The sequence below is a fragment of the Cryptotermes secundus genome, unplaced genomic scaffold (genome assembly GCF_002891405.2).
Source record: "Cryptotermes secundus unplaced genomic scaffold, Csec_1.0 scaffold120, whole genome shotgun sequence".
Lineage (NCBI taxonomy): Eukaryota > Metazoa > Arthropoda > Insecta > Blattodea > Kalotermitidae > Cryptotermes > Cryptotermes secundus.
Genome location: NW_019742442.1, coordinates 1,456,127 through 1,479,739, shown reverse-complemented (window position 1 = coordinate 1,479,739; position 23,613 = coordinate 1,456,127). Strand labels below are relative to the sequence as shown.

Below are 23,613 nucleotides of genomic sequence, written 5' to 3'. Positions count from 1 at the left end.
TATTTTTCAATAACTAAGCATTACAATTCATAATAACTTGAAATTTAATTACAAATAAATTATTGGCTTTCAATACAATGTGAATACCCTCCCTATATAAAGAATAATGTTGTGAACTGATTACAGCAGTTTTGTACTTACTTCACGAAAAATGGCTTCCAAAGTAATCTTTTTGAATACTTACTTTCAAATTTTTCGACATCTTTAAAAAATTTAGAACTAGGGCAGTCAGAAATGTTAAAAATTAATATTCCTTATATTATGCTACAAGCCAGAAGGTTGAGGGTTCAAGTCCCAATGAGGTCACTGGAATTTTTTCAATTGACCTAATCCTTCCAGATGCACTATGGCCCTCGGGTTCAGCCCCTAACAGAAATGAGTACCAGGAATTAATTAAATAATTTTCCTGGGGAGTAAAGCACTGCTGGCGCGTAAGGCTGACAACCTTACCGCCATCTTTGAGCCGACTGTCTAGATAATGTGGGATCCTCAATGTCTCACAACCCTATGGGCCTTCATGGCCTGTTACAGGAATAGTTTTACTTTTTTATTATTATAAACAAATAATACATGTTATAAATAAAAGTACTGTTGATAAAATACATATTTATTATAATTAAAGAATATGAGCAGTGGGGCCCACAGAAGTGAATGAAACTCAGAAGTGGTCCATGAGAAAACAAGGTTGAGAACCACTGGTCTCTACCATTATGCACACTTAACGGTCCCTTTCAGTGATTTTGTTGATACATGTATAACTGAAGAGTCCTGCCTTCTGGGATATAACGCTGTGTAGTCCACTGAAAGTCAACTGACGTTTTGGAGCAGCATATCACCTCCCTATTCCCCTGAAATATCAGTTGACTTTCAGTGGACTACATGGAGTTATATCCCAAAAGATGATCAACATCCAGCAAAGAAGCAAGAAGCTGAATTGTGTGGTTGTCAACATGGGGTCGTCATGAATGGCATCCCTCCCTTCATGGAACAATTTCACCCATCGTGCCACTGTGTGATGTGGCAAAGCAGCATCACCACATGCTTCTCGCAGTCCCAGATAACAGTTTTGTGCACTATGACCTCATGCAACTTCAATTTTTATCCAGGAGCATTATTCTTGTTTTCTAAACATGTTGTTAGGGTGCTTGAACTGGGCTCCTGCACTTCAAGACGATGCACAATGCAACTCAACGAAACAACCAGAGCCACTCACTGCACTACTTCAACTGAACTTCTGCTATCAGCTACAGATGGTGCTAGTGCCACCTGATGCACATCTTTCATGTTACAGTAGTGTTGCCACTACTTTTTATCCAACCCTTGTAAAACAGTAAGTACAGCTGCAGTTGCTCTAGTGTTTTACCAACACATGATAAATTCTGAACTCAAATCACAACATGGATTTCTGTAGTGTTTTGCCCTTGCTGAATTCTCAACCCGTAATTTAAACTGAAATGACCAGAACTATATATCTTACATAACATTTATTATTTACCACTTTCTTTACATGCCTATATATATTTCAGAAACATGTTTTAGCACTGAAGTTGAATCTCTTCTTCTGATGAAGTGTGGTGTTTTGTACTTCCTTCACTGCTATTATGATAAAAAGATCTCTGTTCTGGTTGTGTTTTCCCCAGCTGATTTAAATCCACCCTCTCCAAGTAAACAATCAGCTCACAGTGGGATGTGTGGGGGAACATATCAACTGGAACAGCACGCACAGGCACCAAGGGAGCACCATGATATGTTTTTGAAGTTGGACGGCTGAGATCAACAAAATTTTTTGCTGCTGCTTTTGGGTCACAAGAAAGGAACACCAGCTTACTGAGTTTCTCAGCGCGACGAAGGTGAATCAGGGCTCTGTGATCTGTAAAGAAATGGTTTACTAAATAGCAACACATAAGTCAAACCTTGTAAGGTAAAAAGTTCTCAACATAACATTGTATATGACACCACTCTTGCTTTACACTTGTATCATCATCATTCACAAAAGTTCCATGCACAAGTCACATTTTCTCATAATTTATTACTGTCTCAGTCTTTAAATATCTTCTAACATATTGTCATGTGTTGGGTAAGTCACGCGACAAATAACTTTACGTGGGTCTCGGATTTAGCGAATCTTTATTGAACATTCACTCTTACACACCATACAATTGTTATCACTTGTAGTGTCACTTGACTTCTGGCCTAATACTTCAATACGACATCTCAACTATCCTTGGCCGTGGCTGGATCTCAACTGTCTTCTGTCTGTATCATATGGCGACTAGGTTCCAACTGTCTTCAGCGGCAGCTATCCTAAGACTAACTCGGTGAATGCATTACCTTGTTATATATCTGCGGCCATTGCTATGCAGTGAACCTTCCGCTGTCTATCACTGGGGAAACATTGCTTTATTGATTCTGCAATTCCTATGCAATGGCCCACTGTTATTGCATTACCATGGAAGTATCTACTCCATACATGTTACAATATGTAATACCACTTGGCTTTTGCTGATACATCTGTTTCTGTGTACATATCTGTTAATGATGGTAACAGTGATGACAAGAAAAATAGTGATGCTATGAACACACAGAAAGAATGGCAAATCATAACAGCCAAAATGACCACTACCAGACAGTAACTGGCATATAGTATAAAGCAGAAACCAGAAGTGCACTCAGAAGGAATTCATGCATTGAAGAGGGGGAAAAAATGAAGGAAGAGAACTGGAATGATAAACAGTTATGAAATTTGAGAATAGGAAACCTGTTATAATGAGTAAACTCTGAGAAGAATGGCATATGTTAAAAATAAAATACACTACAAACTACGTTTATTAATATGAAATCCTTACGAAGCCCTGCTCTAGGTGGGTCAACTACTGCCAAAATATCTCCTTTCACAGCTCTGTTCATAACAGAAGACAGAATATCCTCTGCTCTGCCAACAAAGAAGTCACAATTTGTGATGTCATTATCTTTGGCATTGCTCTTGGCATCATCCACAGCTTGTGCTAAGAGCTCCACCCCCAAAACTTGACCACATTTCTGTAGAACAGACATAAAAATTTATGTAAGATTTGAGGCTTTCACGGCGGTGACTATGAAGAAAGCAGTCTTCTGGGATTTGGCACCGTGTATATGTGGTGTTAACCACATAAAAATGTATCTTTCCAAATTAACGTAAATGTACAACATTTATACATATAAATGATAACTCTCTTACATTTTACATCACATTTATCCAAATATCACATACCCATGAACAACTACATATCACACTTCTGGAGAAAAAAAAAAAAAGAGGTGAAATTTTCTTGATCATTATGCAGCTGTATAAGAATATAATTTTACTGAACAGTTACAGTACACAAGTTTATATATTATGTATTCAAAAGGAGTCTTGTGTGTGCCAGTTGCACGCTTATGAATACTCTGAAACTCTGATATATGTATGTAGTATTCTTCTGTCACTACAATTTGGTACACTCCATCAACTATGGAAATATCATCATTTGAAAGTTACTACATTCTATTTTAAATACATTTCTAGTATTAATACACCAATACGGAATTCATACAGGTATCCCTCATTATCCATGATTAATGCATTCCTGAAAATGGCTGTGTAAACTGAAATCACAGAAAGTGATAACATGATATATAATATGTCATGCATTCTACAATCACCAAATTGTGAACCAAATGTAATACAGTAATTGCATAGGTTGAAAATTTTCTTTAATATTGGCATTATTTATTTTAAAATCTACATAAAATTAATTAGGTGACCCATGGGATGCTGGTGAGGGGTGAAGACACAAGAGGAAGATGAAGCCAAGAAGACTCCCCTGCAGAAGTTGAAGACTCTGAGTCAGCGACTTGGCAACTCTCACCTGTTCACTTAAGGCTGTGACTTCCGTGGGGTCCTTTAAAACGTTCACACCTCCAGCAACAAGAGTATGACACTTTTGGATCTGAGGCGAGTTCCTCATCAAACAAGCTCTTCCCCTTAGTGGGCAGAGGAAAAGAAGGTATTTATACCCCATCCACTGAGCCAGCATTCTTCCATACTTTCCCATAATCAATGCCTTAATTTATGCAGTCTTAGTTGCTGTCATCCTTGTGACACTTTTACAACATTCCTTAATTTTATCAGTGTGCTTCCAAGTGGTTCCTGAAGTTGATCTGGGAATTCCTATGACACTGGTTATGTCTACTTGTGTTCATTATGTTCATATTTCATCATGTTTAATTTGTTGCCAAGGGTAAATGACTTCAACTGTCCCTTGCCAACCAAAGCACTTCCATCACTCTTCCTATGTTTGCTCATGATGATTAAGTTAAGAATTGTACAAAATTAAATGTAATTTTAGACACTGCAGAAAGGCTCTGGGCTTCTGGACATGCATACCTCACTGACAAGTGCCGTGGAGCTCACAGATCTTTGACCTATTCATGTATCATGTTATAAAAATTACTTTATGCTTCATGGCAGCAATATTAAAATGAAATCACATGAAGTGAAATCACAGATAATAAGAGATACCTGTACTTAGAGAGGGTTTTTCGCTCACAAGGTTGTCTGATTCTCAGGGTTGATGAACTTTACCAGCCTTTTGTACTTAGGAAAATGACACTCATCCTTCATTGATAGAACATTACAGTAATGGATGTTTATAGATATCTTGATGCATTCTGGAAGGTTAATACTTGAAAGTGGAAATCTCTCCAAACGTTATTTTGTAAAATGTATGCAAAAGAAAATGTTCCCGTAATACTACAGAATCAAAACAGACAGCTCTCATGCAGATGTAGGAGTGGGGAGAGACCAAACCCCTTGGTACTGTAATCTCACATGGGTCTTCTATTCCATACCCTCATAACAAATGAGCATGGGATAAGTGGCAGAGGAAAACTGAAGTTTTTGCAGACAAACCTGTCCCAGTGTCACTCTGTCCAGCACATATCCCACATGGACAACTCTGGGACTGAACCTGGACCTCTGCAGTGAAAATTCAGTGATTAACCACCTGAACTATGGCATGACCTTAGTAGCAATTACTGTCAAGACAATGTTTTCTTTCAGCACCACTTATCCTCTAGTTCACTGACAATAAAACCAAATACAAAAACACCTTACATGACATCTCCTGGCTACTGTTTGAACATCTGTGATGGAATTTCAGTGGATGGTCAATAGACTGTTTGAAAATTGATGGAAGAACAAAGAAAGAGTTAACATCCTGCTGAGCTGACCTACTTAAAAATACCTTGGCAAGACAGAGTCCAATTGACCCTGTTCCACAACAAATGTCAATGACTGTTGTATTCTCAGTAGGGCATGACAGCTCAGCTACTGAATTATAAAGAACTTCTGCAGCAGAAGTGTTAATTTGGAAGAAGGCCTCTGGCGACACCCGAAACTTCAAGCCCAACAATGTTTCATAAATGTGGGTCTTTCCCATCAGATGCTCCAAAGGGGGCAATTCCTTGCCAGCTTGCCTGCAATCATATAAATAAATAAATGTGGGTGTGTATATATATATACATACACACACACACACACACGCTCTACATCATGTGTGTATGCATGCACATACTCATACAGTCAAAACCCCATTACATACATCTTTTGGAAGCTGTGGGTTTGAACACTGGGGTCAAATGCTGGTATGGGTCTCACAGAGGAGCACTGATGACAACAGGTGCTCCTTATTAAGTTGTGGGAAATTCCCTCCTGTGAAGCAGGCTCTGCCAGCAAATCTGCAGTTCCCTACCTCCAAGAGTTTGCCCTGAGTGCATTCCATGGTGAGAGCATGGAATGTAGCAGATGGGAGTAAGGTAAAGAGTGGGTGTCTGGGTGAATTTAAATATCTGGGGAAAAAAGTGACAAATGATAACATTATGAATAAGGAGCTAAGAAAGAAAATAATTTTAGCTAATAAATGCTACCAAGGACTTAACAGAAAATTTAAGTCTCACTTTATCACAATGAGCCCTAAATTGAGATTGCATAAAACAATGCTGAGACTTGTGCTTGATGTATAAGAGTGAGTGTTACACTTTAACTAGGATTAATGAGGAGAGCTTGAGGGTCTTTGAAAGGAACATGCCTTGAGGGATAACTGGCCCAAAGGGAGAGACTGGATTCTGGCATATAAGTTATAACAATGAATTATATCAACTATTTTCTTAAACAGATATTGCTACAACAATAAAAATTGGGGGTCTATGATGGGTGGGCCATGTTATTCAAATGTTGGGAGATAATCCTGTTAAAAAATTTGCCCTCCTAAAACCAGATTGGTGTGGAAGAGTTGGAAGAACAAAACTAAGATGAATGGATGGATGGAACTGAGGATAATCTTAGGATGCTTTGAGTGACAATATGGAGACAAAGGGCACTGGACAGGAGAGAATGGAAAAATATCTGAAGTGGCCAGAGCCCAAACTAGGCTGTATAGCGGCAGCAGCAGTAGGAGAAGGAAGAGGATGATTTGAACACTAAACTGATGATCATCTCAAGTGGAGGAAATTTAATAGAGATTACTGACTTGGGACCACTGAAATTGAATGTTAAAAGAGGGAAAAAAATAAAGTGAGAAACGTTACACCAAGTTCCCACAGAATATGTAAACATTACAAAAACATGTACATCAATACCTGATTTCAGACCTAAGCACTGAACAATCCAGCCCTAATATTTATGAAACCCTTTAAAGACAGAGTTTATTTTCATAATATATAAAAGTTCAGTTCGTACCTTAGAGGAAACATATTACATCTCTGCTACAAAGCCAAACTGGTTAATGCTGTTTCAGGAAATAATAAGTTTATTCTGAGAACCATACGAGACATAAACACACTCTGTGAGCAGAATTTTTTGACTGATGTCAAAAATTCAAGAATCACACAAGTCTACCAAAAACTCTACCTGCAGAATACACTGATGACACTAGCATGGTGTTTTCTAAATGTGCGAACACAAGATGATAATTGTTCATTCAGATGCCCAAGTACGAAAAAAGAAACTGTCTTATATTTGGGGAAATACAATATCCTTTTCAGTCATGTTCTTTGCATATGTCTTACCTAGTAAATACATGTCTTAATAGGTGTCTCTGCTACACACATAAGAAATACTGCTAATGTTTCCATATACATCAGCAATATTTACCAAAGTGTGGTGTTAGTGGGGTGAGAAGACACACAGTTATGTCTGCATTTCCATAAGAACAAGGCATTTGCGTCTTACATTTCTAGTTATTTTTATAAATATGTTGGAGACTATATGATTTCTTCATTTCAAATTCTTCAGTTGTAATCAGCAATTTTGAGACATGTTATGGCTGCATAAACATCCCAACTTTTGACCATTCATTTGTGCAGACCAGCATTCCTAAACTTCTTTTTAATAAGTACTCCCTTCAAAAAACGTTTCTGAAGTTCCGTACTGTAAGTATCTAAAATTTTCAAACATACAAGATAGTGTGAGGTGTTCTGCATAAACTACACATTTTAACTTTTCTCAATTCACAATCTTTTTTACATTGATAATAATTTACAAATATGTGTATTAGTTACAACTCAGACATTTCAGTTGTGTTCACATACTAACCAGACTTCTTTCATGTACCCCTAAGGGTATGCATACCTCCAGCTGAGGAACAATGGTGTAGACCTATGACATTATGAAATGGTTCATTCTACAAATAGCTATGTGTCTTAAGAAAAAACCTACATTTAAACGTTTTAACATTTCTTTAAATTTTACATGTAAATATTTAAAAGCCTTCTCAATTTCTGAAACTCTGTTTATGAATGGACTACAACCGGAGAAATTAACAGACTATATATGAAGTCTGGAGCCCTAAAAGAGTATATACTGTGATGTGGATGGCGTAGCGGGAGGTGGGGGTTGCGTGAACTCTGTGATGTCGCGAGTGACGTCACATACCCCCACTCGGTCCATCAGTGTGCAACGCTCGGTGGGCACCCCCTTCCCCTGCGGTGACGTAACACTGGACACCGCAGTTACTACGTAGCCGTAAACAACTCCCAGCAGCACTGCCCAGCAATGCCTTTGTAAACACAGTGGGGAGTCCATGCAACGACCGTTCCTAGGCAGTCGGTAAACAAGACGTTACGCAACAGTGGTGCCTATTACGTAACTGTTCTCTGTGTTGTCTGTAATAGGGCTAAATAAGGAGCAGCGAACACTATTCAACAGAGTTACGAGTTAGCCAGGGAGTCAGCAGTCAGTCAGTCAGTGTGTGAGCAGGAGTGACACAGTGCAGATGGAACAGTCGCCGAGTTCAGTTGTAGCAGAAAGAAGAATACCGGAACGTGTGATTAGAAGTGAGAGCATGAGAAGCAGATGCTTGGCTCACAAGAGAAATAATTGGGAGTGTGTGATACAGTGACATTTGTATAGCTCCCATATTGTACTGTGAATACATGTAGACTACTGAAGATAGAGTGAATAGAATTTGTAGGGTTTGTAAATTGTGGAAACCTGTAACAGTGTTATAATTAATTGTAGCCAAGACTTGTAGATTGTTAAATAAACCAATTAATAATCTGAACGGCGTCTTCAGTGGCAAAACACGCAACAATACCACCTTCTTTCATAATTTCACAAATGAGAACAAACCAGCTTGTATATAGGTGTCTGGCCTTCAGCACTAGAATAAAGAGTGTGACCTATACACACATAAATTTGTATCTCTGCAATGGGACAGTGCTGTAAACATGTACATCACATTTTGTCACAAAAATCCAATTCACTAATCAGACAACACACAAATATACATGTTTTCTATTCAACAATAAATCTAATTTCATGCCCCACCTCCTCATGATGTGTTGAAAATAAAGTGAGGCAACATTACAGGTCTTGCCTTCTCCATTTTCAAAAAAGTCTTTTAAATCATCCTTCACTTTCCTTAATTCTTCTTGTGAAAGAGTCTGTGGATGCATTCCAACCACTAGCATTAACTGACCACTGCCTGTCGAAAGTCTCACCATCAGCTGACGCCAATAACCTTCATGTGTTTCTGGGTTAAATACACCCAAATCTGATGCTTGCACAAATTTTTCAAATGTCTGTAAGTTAAGAGGTATTGAAATATTAAATAATATTCTACAAAGTCTGGCAATATTAAGGTTTATGTGAAAGCAAAGAAGTGAACTAGTTTTACTGAGCACAATTGGTGTTCAACATAAAATTACATGGAACACTGCTTTACTTCACTGCCATGCCAACCAAGAATTTTACCAGCAGTAACCACTGAATGATACTGGTTTGCACATTACATTAGAATTTATAGGGTCCTATGTCTGATCTCTACTTGTTTCATAAGAAAGATAATTTTAAAATTCCTTATTGGATTCCATCATAGCACAACAACATAACGGTCAAGATTAAAATTACCTTAGCTATATGTTTCGCCTTTTAAAGCCATCATCAGGCAGAACACATGATAACTATATTCAATATATATATATATATATATAATAATTTTATTAAAAACATAAATATTGAGTGGAAAACAAATAATCATTTATAGCTTGAGTAGATCCAACTCTTTGACATGTAGGGCTTATCAACTGCAATACAGATAATGGATAATAATAACCATAATCACCAACTGACATTTCCATCAGACAAAACCTTCTCTAGTCTCCCACATGCCTTTTTGTATCCTTATCCACTCTTTCCATATTCCATTCCATGTGTCTTCCATCACCTGGGCTCTTCAACCCATCTTTTATCTCCAAATGGCTGTTTATTCAATATCTTAATCTTTATCTCCCTGTAGGAATCCTGTTTCCATACTAACTTTCCTTGTAGTGTTTTTTTTTTTTAGATACTGTCTAATGTCTGATTTCAGTTTCTTCCTGTTCTTGATTGAATATGGGAGGAAAGAAGGAGCGAGAAAAAATAATGCTTAGCCACAGAAATAGACGTTCAGTGTAGCAGAACACTAAAATAAGTCATGGCACAGTGAAAATGGGGCCTGCAGGTTACAGAGTAGAAAACATCTTCCTTCAATAGGGGCAAATTAAAGGAGGAGAAAGAACCCTTGGTCACAGCAATCGAAACGTTTTCTTAGTTCATGTTCAAGTTTCTGCCCTATGTGTCAAAAATGAAGTAATACATTTTAAGAAACATATTTTCAACTTCTGAAATATCCATATCTGAACTAACATCTCCAACATCTGGTAAAACTGCCTAGCTCCACAGATTCTGTTACTGACTCACACTTCCTGTTTTCCATTTGATGAAATACTAATACTCAGATGAAAAAATTTCATTACATTTATTTTTCATGGATGTCAAATATAATTTTGTCATAATGAATCAATGATTTAAAACACACCTTTAGAAAATTAACTAAAAGGACTTCCTTGTTTTGAAATGTTGTAACCATACCTTTGCTGCTTCCTTCATTCGATCTGGAATGTGCCTCAAGCAATCCACTGGCCCAACACCCGTGAACCCCTGAACATAACTTCCAAGCCGAAAACCAACTGTTCGCTCTCCAGTTTCCTCATTAATACCTAAACCAAATAAAACCTGTACTGTATACACTGGCATGCAAGATGATCCTTTACATTTAAAGAGAACCCCACATAGTTAGGGACCACCTAAGACACTAAGCATAAAACATGAACTTTAAATCCTTTAATGCTACTTGACATTTGACAATTGCTATGCATTATTTAACTTCCATCACAAATTATGTTTTGTAGATGTAATTAACACAGAAATTATATTAAAATAATGTGTGGTAGGATAGTATGACCATTGTGGTCACACCATAACTGTAAAGTCATCAAGATGAGTTCCATAACAAATGCCATTTCAATGCAGCATAAACAAATGCCAGAGCCAAGTGGCAATTCAGACAACCACAAGTGGGATCACTAACAGCGTAAATGATGTTCTGTGATTATTTATAACAAGCCTCAGTCTCTGGTGAGTACTCCTGCATGCTATGATATATTCTCTAAAGTTTATAGTTTACGGCCCTCAATCTATGAAAATGATCACTTATGTATAATTATTTGTTAAGTGTACAATACAAAGAAATACGGTCACCTCCAAATAATATCATAGTACTGCTACTTCAAAAATGGGATATCAAAAACATATTGTAGCCTGTTGACCCACTGCTAGCAACGACCATGAAATAAGCAACTATACAAACAGCAGTTGCTAAGTAATATCGTTTGCAGACCACTGCTAGACAATGGCTCAGTAGTGATCACATGATCACCCCAACAGACACGAATGCAAAAACTCCACTGCAGCAGAGGAATGGTGTTTTCTACGTGGCTTGTGCCGAGATGTTATAAGCAGGGCCAGTTAACTGTTGCAGTCAGTCAGTCAATGAGCTAGTTAGTTAGACTACTGCTGGGGCTCAGCCCTTGTGAGCTGTTGCTGTTAGAAACTGGCAGTGGAGGCAGTTTGGGAACCCAGAGGAAGGAGATCATCCACTGTTGGAAGCTGCTACCAAGCAAGAGCAGTGAAGACATGACTGTGGACACTAGTGTGTGTAACAGTGAACTGTAAATTGTAGTCACACACTATATCAAAGAATCCAATAAATCCAATCATCAAACCAAAACCCCATCTACAGTCACACTCCATAAAATTGTGACAATATTTTTCTGTCAATCTTTAAAGGAATAAACAAAATTGTATTGGAAAAAATTTTGTGGAGATAGCAGATGGTAACCCAACATGAGTTACAGGAAAACAAAAATAAAAAAATGTAAAATAAACATGCCTATAAACAGTAATTAATTAATTCATTCATTTGGCATTTGATAATCTCAAGTCAAGAATTTTACATCTACTATGGGACAATCAGCAAAAACAAGTTTGCAATAACACACTACACCATAATACTTGATGACAAGATAGGTAAATGTTAAAAATCTATCTACATGACAAAGGACTTGTTTACAAATCTGAGACACATCTAGCATAAGCAAACCCAGTCTTAAAGATAGTTATCCTGCTAGATTCTTCATGGCTTCTTCCATGTCTCCAACTAAATGCTAGTTTCATTTTTTTAAATAGGCCATGATCATTTTCCTCCATATCCTTCCCACAAGACATCATTTACAATCCTCTTCCACTGACACTATACAGCCTATGTAGATAAGAAAGTGATCACTGTATAAATTAAGAAACAAAGTAACAAGCAAACACACCTACTGTAAATTCGCATTTGTTGCGATATCCATCACATACAGGTGAAGCTCGGACATCCCACAACTCACAAGGTAATCCATTGTACTTCGACCTCTGCTTGTCAACCCACGGCTTCAGAGCAGGATTTCCTTTAACCATGTCATGACCCATTTTCACCAGTATCTGCCTGATATTTGCCTGCTTCTGCTCAATCTACAAACATAATGCTGCATTAGCGATTCCACCAACCAAAAGAAAATGCTAATGGAAATATAAAATAATTAATTTAAGTCAATTCTACTGGTATATCTCTTTCAAAACTTTATTCATCAATAAAGATTATGAGAAATAAATAAATTAACCCCAGGGTTGTGAAGTAATCATTTTAAGTCACCAGCTAAAGAGACACTAATGGGTAATATAATGACATTTATTATTAGCTATTTAAAAATACAAAAGACTCTAAAAATACCACAAAAGATACATATATTAGATATATAGCCAGTCAGTTATATTTAGGAGCTGTCGGACACAACTGATTTTACTTATAAATCACTCTCTTTCTCTCACGCATTCATTCATTCAATTACACTCTCTCTGTGAAAACATTCATCCATACCTGTCCTTCCCAACAGTGAATCATAGGAAGTAAATGGTAAAGGGAAAGGATGCTCCTTTTGAAGAGCCAATTCCAGGAAAACCGTTCATTTTGCACTGGCGCAAGCCCAAGACAATTTACTTCATAATTAATTCCTCCATATGAAAAAGCATTTGGACCATGACTACAGTGAGTACCTAATCTCAATACATTTTACAAAAACCATGGAAATGAAACCTTTACACTGCATTATGTTATGAAGTAGTTTCAATTTAGTTTGCTTTAAGGTACCTTAGTTTCATATTTGATTAGTGTATTACAATTTTACATACAGACAACTCAAGACAGCTGGGCCATTTTAGTGCTGGAATACAATCTTCTTATATGACCTGCCACATATGAATTGTGTTTATAGGGTCACAAAAATGATGAGTCCAAGAACCAACATATGTTAAATGTAGGTAACCACCACAGGCAGATTTTACTGTTTTGACAATTTGGCACAGGTATGTCTAGAAACATGGCATATATAAGAAATATTCCTTTCAGTGAACTATCTATGGAAAAATGACCTCAAAGTAGACACATAAATGGCCGCCCTGAAGTTACATAACGAGGACACCAACCCAGCTGCAGTAGTCAGCAGTTCAGTTAAGTGAAGTGACTTGAAGTACTTGGTTGGTGAGAAAGTTTCAGTTGTCAGCTGGAAGTCAGCTTGTGAAGAGAAGACTAGGAAGATGGTATGAAATGGCCGCCAGCCAGGGACCCAGTTAGTTGAGTTGTCAGTTGACAAGAGTTCTGCATGGGCAGCTGTGACAAGAGGACCTGAGTGCAGGAAGCTCAAAAATCTCCCTAGGTAGAAGCAGTTGTCAGGAAACAGGTAATGGAGGCTGTAATAAACTGAGGATAGTAGTCTGTGTGTGTCAGTGATCTGTGAAGTGTAGTTCTGAGAGGTGTACATGAGTGGTCAATAAATTCCATAACCAATCCATACCCCATCTACAGTCACACACGCACAAATATGCAAAAGTATGTTTCTGACAAACACACTGAATAATAACTGAACACTGATGAATACTGTATTTACGCATGTATAGGCCGCGTGCGTGTATAGGCCATAGCACAATTTTCAGACAGAAATTATAGAAAAAATAATTTTCTTGGAATATTATTTCAGGAGTATTACACCCTGTATTACTAATTATGAATGTATTTTTTTTTAATGAAGTGTGATTTCGGATATTTCGAATATAAGCCGCACCCCAGTTTTCCTCTTGAATTTTTAGCAAAAAATGTGCGGCCTATACATGCGGAAATACGGTAAGTTTGCGGAAAACTTATCAATTCTGCAGAGTTTGTTGATAACCTCTGCAAAGGGATGATGAAGAAATATTTATTACCTGCACTTTCACTTAAAACATTCAACTAAATATGTAAGAAATCAGTTTTGCATCTTTATGGACATAACAGCATGACACATGGGCTTCGTGAATGAGTTATGGACAAGAAAGTGAATGTAAAGAATCTATTAACCTGTTTGTCATATGGTACATCCCAAAATGGAATTGTAGATGCTTTGAGTCGCTCTTCCTGTGATTTGTCATCTATCTTCTGTTTCTTTGCATCTTCAACATCCCTTTTCTCATGCGACTCTTGTCTGCGTTTCTTCACTAATGGATCTGGTGCTGGCTTAGCAATCTATTGATAGGAAGTATATCACCATATGAAAAATATTCTATCATTCTCAGTGAAGCATAAAATAATTTTAATAAGCAAAATAATATAAAATAATACTTCACTTCTGCACTTAATGTCTTATTTTTCCATACAAAGCCATCTAATGCTCTCAGAGCATTCTGTCTGTCTTCTTCTGAACGGAAACACACGTACACCCAGTAACTACCCTTTGCTGGTGGCTTCACTTTGTTTGAACCTAATTTTAATTTATCATTCAAAAGCTTCTTTAGTTCCTGAAATATAATTAAATTTGTTACTATCTTTTCAACAAAACAAGAGCTAAGACATATTCCAAACACTGTATTACTTAATTACATCATTCTGTGCGTCTGTGTTGAGAACCTACAAAGCTCTAGTATGATGTTTCAAATGTATCTAAATATTTATTAAAAAGAGTCCCTCTTTTCTGTGTCTGTGCTTAGATTTGAATATCAGTATTAATATTCTTTCTTTCTGCTTTTATGAACTAGGCAACTTAATGGCTGCACTGGCCTCAAAATCCTCTTTCCATTATCTCCCTGGGCTTCCTCATATCCGTCCCATAGTTTTACAGTTTAAATGCTATCCACAGTGGTATTAGGAGACTGTTTAGTCAAAGCTCAAGGCAACATGAAATGTGTCCAAAATAAGTTTCAACACCTTAAGGTCTTGCCATTAAATTAGGCTGAGAGAGATAAGATGAAAATCTATTTCTGCACAAACCATCTTTCCTCCTGACTTTCCCACCAATATCCTATATGAATTCCTCTTCTCCCCCATTCGTGCTACACACCCTGCCCACCTCATCCTCCTTGACTTGGTCATTCTAATTATACTTGGAGAAGAGAAATGTAAAAAAAGTAAAGCTATTCCTGTACCAGGCTGTGAAGGCCCATAGGGCTGTGAGACGTTGAGGGTCCCATACTATCTAGACAATCAGCTCAAAGATGGCAGTAAGGTTGTCAGTCTTACACACCGGCCATGCTTTACTCCACAGGAAAATTATTTAATTAATTCCTGGTACTCATTTCTGTTATAGGCTGTACAAGTATGAATAGGACATAACTGGGTAAAATAACTATCACAAAATTTGGCTACTCTCCACCAGATTCAGTGTGAATAACATTACAGCATACTTAGGTACTTCTAATTGTAGTCGCCAATAACCCCACTATGGTAGCCTACAAAACTGCTGTAACTATTTTTGTAACTGTACGATTTATTAGACAATTAATTTTAATACATCCTGAAGAAATGTTCCACACTGCTCACATCATAATACAAGGGCTATTTGGAAAGTAACTTCCAGTGAGCTGTTAACACAACAACGATTGAGAAAAAGAATACTGATTTTATACAAAAAATATGTACGTACTTAAGCTACTTCTCAATGTAGCCACCACCAGAATTGTGGCATTTATCATATCAGAGAATAATTGTTTGTAGGCCTGTGTCAAAGAAGTCTGCTGCCTGTGAGTTAAGCCATGCTTTGACACCTTCCATAAACTCCTCATTATTGTTGAAGCGCTGTGAGCCCAACCAGTTCTTCAAGTCAGTAAACAGGTGGTAGTCGCTTGGACCAAGATCAGGGCCGTAAGAAGGGTGGTCAGGAAACTCCCAGTTCATATGCTCTAACAGTGCTCAAGTGCAAGCAGCTGTATGCGGATGCAGTGTTATGGAGAAGCATTACAAGTACATCGGATGTCAGCATTCCTATGCTCCAAAAGTGCTCAAGTGCAAGCAGCTGTATGTGGTTGCAGTGTTATGGAGAAGCATTACAAGTACACCGGATGTCAGCATTCCACACCTTTGCTCTGAATGGCCAACCCTATGGAGTTTCTTTTTAGGGTTTCACAATATACTTCTGACGTTATTATGGTCCCTTGTTGCATGAATTCCACCAACAGCACTTCTTTCCTGTTCCTAAAAACAGTTGCCAACACCTTTCTGGTAGACGTTTGTTTAAACATTTTCAGCTTGTTTGGTGAATGTGTGTATATCCATGGCTTCAACTGCTCTTTGATTTCAACATTCACAAATGAAACCCAGGATTCATCACCTGTTACTCACATGACATGACTGAGAATTTCATCACCATCTTTGTGGTATTTCTCTAAAGAAAGTCAACGCCAAAGCCATTCTCTGCATTTTGTAGCACATGTGAGCATTTTTGGATACTATATTGCGCAGAACTTGTGGCAGCCAACTGTGATAATCTCGTACAGGACAGTGCATGAAATTTGTTGAAAGTCACACAAAAATCCTGAAATTGTGAAGTGCTGTCCTTCACAAAGCTTTTGATCAACACTTTGAACAAGATCATCACTCACTATAGATGGTCAATCACTTCCCTCTTCTTTGTGAACATGTGTTTGCCCATCTTAGAACATTTTACAGCACTGTCTTACAGTTCACTTACACTTTAGTCATTATATTCTGGCTGTAAACTGCGCACAATTCACAATGGATTTCTGTTTTTAGCGTGAAGAAAGCTGGTGGGATTATCAATTGCTGGACACATCAAAACTCACTCTGTAGAGACAAGAACAAACACTAGGTGACCAGTTATGTCATGGTTTATAAGGTAATGAGTCATGCAATGCTACCTTGTATGCGTGAGCTCTCCCCTGCTCCTACATTAGTTGCTTAAATTATACTTTCCGAGCAGCCCTCACACATGTAAGTGCTAGTGCAGAAACATCAGATCAGAAGTTCCAGTATCATCCCTTTTCTAGAAGAGTGAAATACAGTTTTTGCATTTGCAATGAATTCCTTTAAAAATTCTTCCCATTAGCTTTACCAACCCTGTCTGTCCACAAGAAATAACTCAAGGATATTTAATGGAATTTAATATTGGGGAGTTTTACTAATACATGTAGCACAGTCCTATTTTGATAAAATTGGGCAACAGCAGGCATTTTACATGAGAACCTACATCTTTCTGTGTGCATCTTAAGTTAATTCACTAATTACTTATGGGTGCAAAAAAAATATTCTACAGAAAAATAAAAAATGCATATTATGCTCTTTTCATGTAAGTCTTACAGTTTTTGAGAACATTACAGTAAATAGATTTTTTATATCTGTCAATCATTTTATCTGTCCAGTTGTATAGCCTCGCCTGTTTTACACTACTAACAAGACAACATAAAAATGAACATTAACAATTTGTGGATCTACAGGCAATAACAGAGCTAACATGCCAGAATTGTTATGTTATACATACATTTGTTCTTTGTTTGCACTTCTTGTTCTATGATCACTTCAAGAGCAAGGATTCAAAGAACTTGTTTGTCATCTTATGAAGTCACAATATTCATACCACGTTTATATACAGAAGCACAAACAACTGGGACAATATTAATCTTTGTCCATTAACTGAAATGAGGGATACTGACTGATATTTAAATTCTCTAATGATATTTTTTCAACTGCATAGTTACATGTCATATGGAAGGATGAATATGAATGATGGATTGCAATGTGGAAGAAAACTGCTGTGGCCTATTTAAACCCAACAATTGCTCTGAGGCATGGAAAGCCACAAAGAATCTCAATCACCATAGCTGATCTCTCAGCTATAACTCCTCATTGGAAATAGTATTCAACAATTCACTCTCTACTCAACTGGCATTCACAGCTGACTGAGCAGAGTTCTGCTTGCTGCCTGCTTCATGCTAGTTACTTGCTTGGCTTACTCTTCGACCCTGGTGACTGAGGTGGCATATTCATCCAAAACACTGATCAACCTTCATTGGACTACATGTCATTATAACCCACATGACAGAATGCTTCATTACAACTTCTGCAAGATCCTCAAATCCTACAAAGTATCATTTCCTCATCATTGCTTCCAATATCTGCCACTAATTCTTTACTAAGCCCATATTCTCCCAATATTTATGCTTCTTCACATGACACTGAGATGTTACTGATGTAACTTCAGTGAGCTCTGGACTTTACATCATCATATACCTGTGGGACCTGAGACATAAAGAATGTGTTGTGCTGATGTCAAAGATCATAGCTTCAACCATACATTAGTCAAAGTACCCATTTTTTATTCCCAGTTTCTCTTAGAGAAAGGTGAACAGAAATAATACTGTAATAATACTTCCCTGTTATGGCAACCTCACTAATATATAGACACAATCACACATGTTGAATTCCATGAAGTGTAAATATTTTAATAAATAAATAAAATACTTGCTGCTTTACATGTTTCAACCACTAATGGCCATCTAAAGTAGACAATCAACATTATTAAGGAAATACTTCACATAGACTGTCATTACAATATTACTGAAGGGACCTCTCTCATAAAAAGTTACTGATATATATGTATTTGTACTAACAAAAGAGAAATAATATTAATCAGTTTGGACTGAAAATTATTTTTTACAGCCTCTTTGACAATGACATTTGTAATGTTGGTATCTAGTGCACTGCAAGATGCGGCAGAATGAACAGCGCAAAAAGACGCGCAAATGACACCAAGACCAAAAGAAGACGTTGCCAGCAAAACACCGCGGAATCAAAACCGAGGGAGAACCTTCAGGCTGTTCGGGGACGAACAACCTTTAGAAGGGAGCAATGTAACGTGTCTGGAATCCAGAGGAGTCACTTCTATGGAAATGCTAGAATAGACCGTTGCTTAGGAAACAACAATCGCTCTATTGTAGTTCTAACAGGAGTCTCCACGGTTATAACAGAGGGTTCATTTACATAGCAGCGGCCGAGGTTATAAAACGGCGTTGAATGCACTCGAACAGTTAGTCTGGATCCAACCGCTGAAGAAGAGAGTCTCAGATTAGTCGCCAAAGAAGTTAGTCTGTTATAAGCCGCCGAAGAAGACAGTCCAGTATTGCCGAGACATTGTGTAAGCAGTAATTCTAACACTGCAAGAGCTAATGATTGTAAAGTGTGTAAGGTGAGCGAGTGGAATAAATCCGCTATATCAAACATTGGGTAAACTTATTTGTAGCGTGACACACACAACACGCTACAAAATGTATTTGTACTAACAAAAGAAGAAATAACATTAATCAGTTTGGACTGAAAATTATTTTTTACAGCCTCTTTGACAATGATATTTGTAATATTGCCATCTAGTGCACTGCAAGAAACAAGCACTGAATTATTTTTATTATTCTTTTTGTTCCAGAAACAAAAGGATGTGACACAACAACTTTTCTATTCTGTCACAGTGCCATTTGGAAGTAAAGCTTGTGACACCAAACTGATTATTCAATACATAAAACCACAGTTGCTTTGAAATAAAAGAGCTGTGAACAGTTTTATACTTTATATGAAAGAAAAATGGGGAAACGATTTTTGTGTTATGGTTACTCGACTTTCCAAAGTACTACCTGATTACAACATACCATAGTATCGATCAAAACTGAATCGTGTGTCATGTTGGCTTAGCTGTATGTAACTGAAAAGCTGCACTGGTTCCACTAACTAAAAATGCAGAACCAGGGAAAGAGTTAATTACAAATATACATGGCATTTATGGTGATATAAATCACACAGAACTACACAATTTTGCAGAAAACATCTCTCTCTAAATAATAAAGAAACAACCCTACCCCAATCCCATAAAATTTGGGAAGGCCTCGAATTTCTATTTTAAATTTTTCTGAAGTGAAATCTGCTCTGTCTAAATAAGCATATGGATCATTTCTTGGAACTTCTTCATCAGTGTGCTCTACTGGTTGGTTATCTTTGTCATTCACATTATGTAAGTCAGGCTTGCTGGTCTCATCGCCTTCAAGTGCTAGGTCTGGTTCTTCATTATCAGTTACACTGGCACTTACAGACTCTTCCATTTTCCTGCAATAAAAACAGAAAAAATTAGGACTCCCATAACTCTTACTTTTGCAGCCATTCTGCCCTAGTGTGCACCAGGGTGAACCCATAAATTAATTAATTTGTAAACGCTGTCTTTCAATTTCCAACTTTAAAATTCAAATAACTTACTATCAATTTAAGACTTATTATTATTCTAATATTATTAGGTTTATGATTCAAACTCTCTTGCAACAGATCCAGAGACATGCCACCACCAGCTCAAAGCTCACCACTGGGCCAGCCTCAGGGCATATTACCAAAGTATTTCCCCAAAAATGAATTTTAATACAATTCTTCTATTCCTTCTGCCTCTTCTGGGTGGTTTCCTTCCAAGAGGTTTTCTCACCAAAATACTGGACTGTGTTCTTGCCTGTTCCATCCTAGCAACATTTCCAGCAATTCTAGTCTTGATTTAACTGTCACAACAATACTAAGATATTAATAAAACACACAGATTTCCATTCTTTCAGCTTACATTCAAATATGCTTTCACCTTTCATTTTATGTTGAATTATTTTCCTTCATATATTATTTGCAAATACTTTAAATTTCTATTCTTACACTCAGGACAAATGACCAGAAACAACAATTATTAAAAAAAACACACAGATAATATATATATATATACATGCAAGCATGCACATTTGCACACATTAGCATATGCACACATACAGCGTGTGTTTGTGTTCAGTGAAATTTTCAAAGTTATCTGCGCCTATATTAACAAAAAAATATTAAAGAAGAAAAATTTTGAGGATTAATAAGTACTTTAAAATCCTATACAAAATAAGGATTGATATAAGTTTACAGTCTTCTGAGATGTGACACCATGCAGTCTGATAGACCTAACAAACTATGTAATATCACTTCCAAGAACTCCATAATGTTACTAATCATAACTGTGATAACCTCAAATTTCAAAACACAATAAGACTCTGAACTGGTTAATGGGGAATATTCACTGAAGAGTTCTATCTTCTGGGATACAATGCCATGTATTCCATTGGAAGCCAACCGATGTTCCAAACAAATATGACACCTCCATCTTCAGGCCTGAAGAATAAATCAACCAAAAATCAGCGTGAAGCAGGTAGTAAGCAGAGAGCTCTGCTTGCTACATCTTCAGTGCTAACCTCAAGGTTAAACTGGGAAACAAAGAGGGCCTTGGACCTTTCCTATGTGGAAATAACTGGTAAGAAGGGAGGGTTATGTATAACAATAATTGGCTGGGGATGATGTTCTACACTACTCGCTGCTGGGTCACCAGTGGTGGTCTTCTTTTTGTATGTAACAGTTCTGAACTCATCAGAGTCTGCTTGCTCAGCAGAAACATTAGATGAAGGGACAGCTTATAGAATGTCCAAAGTAAATCCTTGATCAGCAGATTCTTTAGCAGGTGGAGCAGTATGCAAAGAACCAGAAATAATGGTCTCAGCATAATTGTTGGTACCTTCTGATGATGGGCCATTTTAGTTATGTCAGCAACTTCCATGTTTGCCTGCAGACTGTCTCTAAAGAAAATGATCCTTGAAGCTGGTGTCCTAGTTTTCAATGGCCATCATCAACTGTTTCTTGTAAATTTTTAATATGAGACTTAAGCAAGTTACTGGCACTTTTAAGATGGGTGACATCACTATGGGTATGAAATGTTTCCAACAAAAGTTTTATGATGTAAGTTGTGTACACCCCACTAAGACTGGCTCCAACTAGATACTACGAACATCATGTTTATCACCGTTGAACATCGGAAGCCCTGTCAGGTGCAACAATTTTCTTCAGAAGATAGGTTAACAAAAAATGGAGCTTCATTTACATGTAGTAATTCCTTCAGAAACATAAGAGCTTCACACAGGCAGCAGAAATGTATGTAGAGACAATGGCATCAGTGTAGTACACATATTCATTCTCACTGAATTAGAAACAACTCAGACGGAAACAAGAGGCACAAGGCCCATATAACACCTAAGGCATTTTTGTTCATCATAAATCGCTTTGGATCATAGAAAAACGCTCTAGAAATAGCAATAATTTTCTAACAGTCTGAAACTGCGTGACTTAACAAAACTTGGCCAAGGAAACTCAATTATGGCCAAGCCGTGCCAAAATAAATTTAATCATGAAGGAGCATTGTGTGTCAAGGCCCAGTCCTGAATAACATTCTTCACTTTAACAAGCAACTGCGCAATGGGGAGCAATAGTGACGTGCAGGGCAAAAACAAGTATCGTAATGCTATAAGACACCCGCATGCAAATACTTATTAAAAGTCATCATAACAATTAATAAAGTATTTCAAAGAGGCTAAACTATTTATTAAAGGAGAATGCAATCGAAAGCAACAATATTCAAATTACTGTCCAAGTTCACCATAACCTCTCTTGAGAGGGTTCACATTTCACACAATGACTGTTACATGAAGCTATGTCATCACTTTTACCTCCGCTGAAGTAATAATTTATGCAATAAACAAAATGTAGACAGTTTCTTCCCATCCACGTGTCCATAAATGAAATACACAATTCACAAATTGTTATCACCTTTCTCCGCCATCTAAACCTGAACCTGCTTCCGTTGAGCCGATACCGGTGGCTCGATCAATAATTTTCGTGTGTTGGCTACCAAATTTCCGGTTGTGTCATTTGAGGTTCTCACAGGCGTGATTATGAAGAGTTTTATCTTCTGGGATATAAAGGACAAGACAGCAATGGCGAACATAGCATCAGTTTGGGGTATCACATCCAGCTCCTTAACATCAGCATTCTCTCCACAAAACACAGATATATTGAACATATCATCCAGTATGTGACAGACACTCTGCTCCATCCCAGCAATATGAAAAAGGTTNTACAATGATCCATGGATATGATATGAAATAAATAAATAAATATGTATAAGGTAAGTTGGCTTCTGCCTCAGAGAATCATGTAAACCTTCCGTCTCTTCCCTGGAAGATCATATGAAGCGTCCCCCACAAGATTCTCTAGTTGGGCTCTCAACAATGCCATGTAGGTCTGTGAACACTGCCCATATGAGGGTACCATCCCTGCCTTCACTGGACACCCATCAACTCCAAAACTTCCCTTCCCTCTCGGCTTTCCTATGCTGTCTTTGCACTTCTTATCCCCAGCCACATGCCTACGACCCAAGCACATGACTTCTTAGTGCCCTTCCCAGTTCCCCCCCACACACAAATGACTTTTCTGCCCAATCTCCCATCTCTCATCTGGCCATCTGATCTTTTCAAGGTGC

The 23,613-nt window shown here is 37.5% G+C and overlaps 1 protein-coding gene across 5 annotated transcripts; it reads right to left on the bottom strand.

The window, feature by feature from the left end:
* Nucleotides 1-1,465: 1,465 nt before the first annotated feature.
* LOC111873078 (tRNA (uracil-5-)-methyltransferase homolog A) lies at nucleotides 1,466-22,944 on the bottom strand. Of its 5 annotated transcripts, none has more exons than XM_023867467.2 (10): nucleotides 22,802-22,944; nucleotides 20,105-20,348; nucleotides 14,597-14,767; nucleotides 14,331-14,495; nucleotides 12,220-12,412; nucleotides 10,430-10,557; nucleotides 8,846-9,099; nucleotides 5,265-5,496; nucleotides 2,847-3,039; nucleotides 1,466-1,870 (listed from the first exon to the last, which is right to left on the bottom strand). In XM_023867467.2, exons 2-10 carry the CDS (start codon nucleotides 20,342-20,344, stop codon nucleotides 1,536-1,538), a joined length of 1,911 nt encoding a protein of 636 aa, XP_023723235.1. In that variant the 5' UTR covers nucleotides 20,345-20,348; nucleotides 22,802-22,944; the 3' UTR covers nucleotides 1,466-1,535. The 5 variants fall into 5 exon arrangements, with proteins under 5 accessions (XP_023723235.1, XP_023723238.1, XP_023723237.1 ...); XM_023867470.2 differs by having other exon boundaries at nucleotides 20,333-20,348; XM_023867469.1 differs by having other exon boundaries at nucleotides 22,902-22,934.
* Between the last annotated feature and the right edge of the window lie 669 nt (nucleotides 22,945-23,613).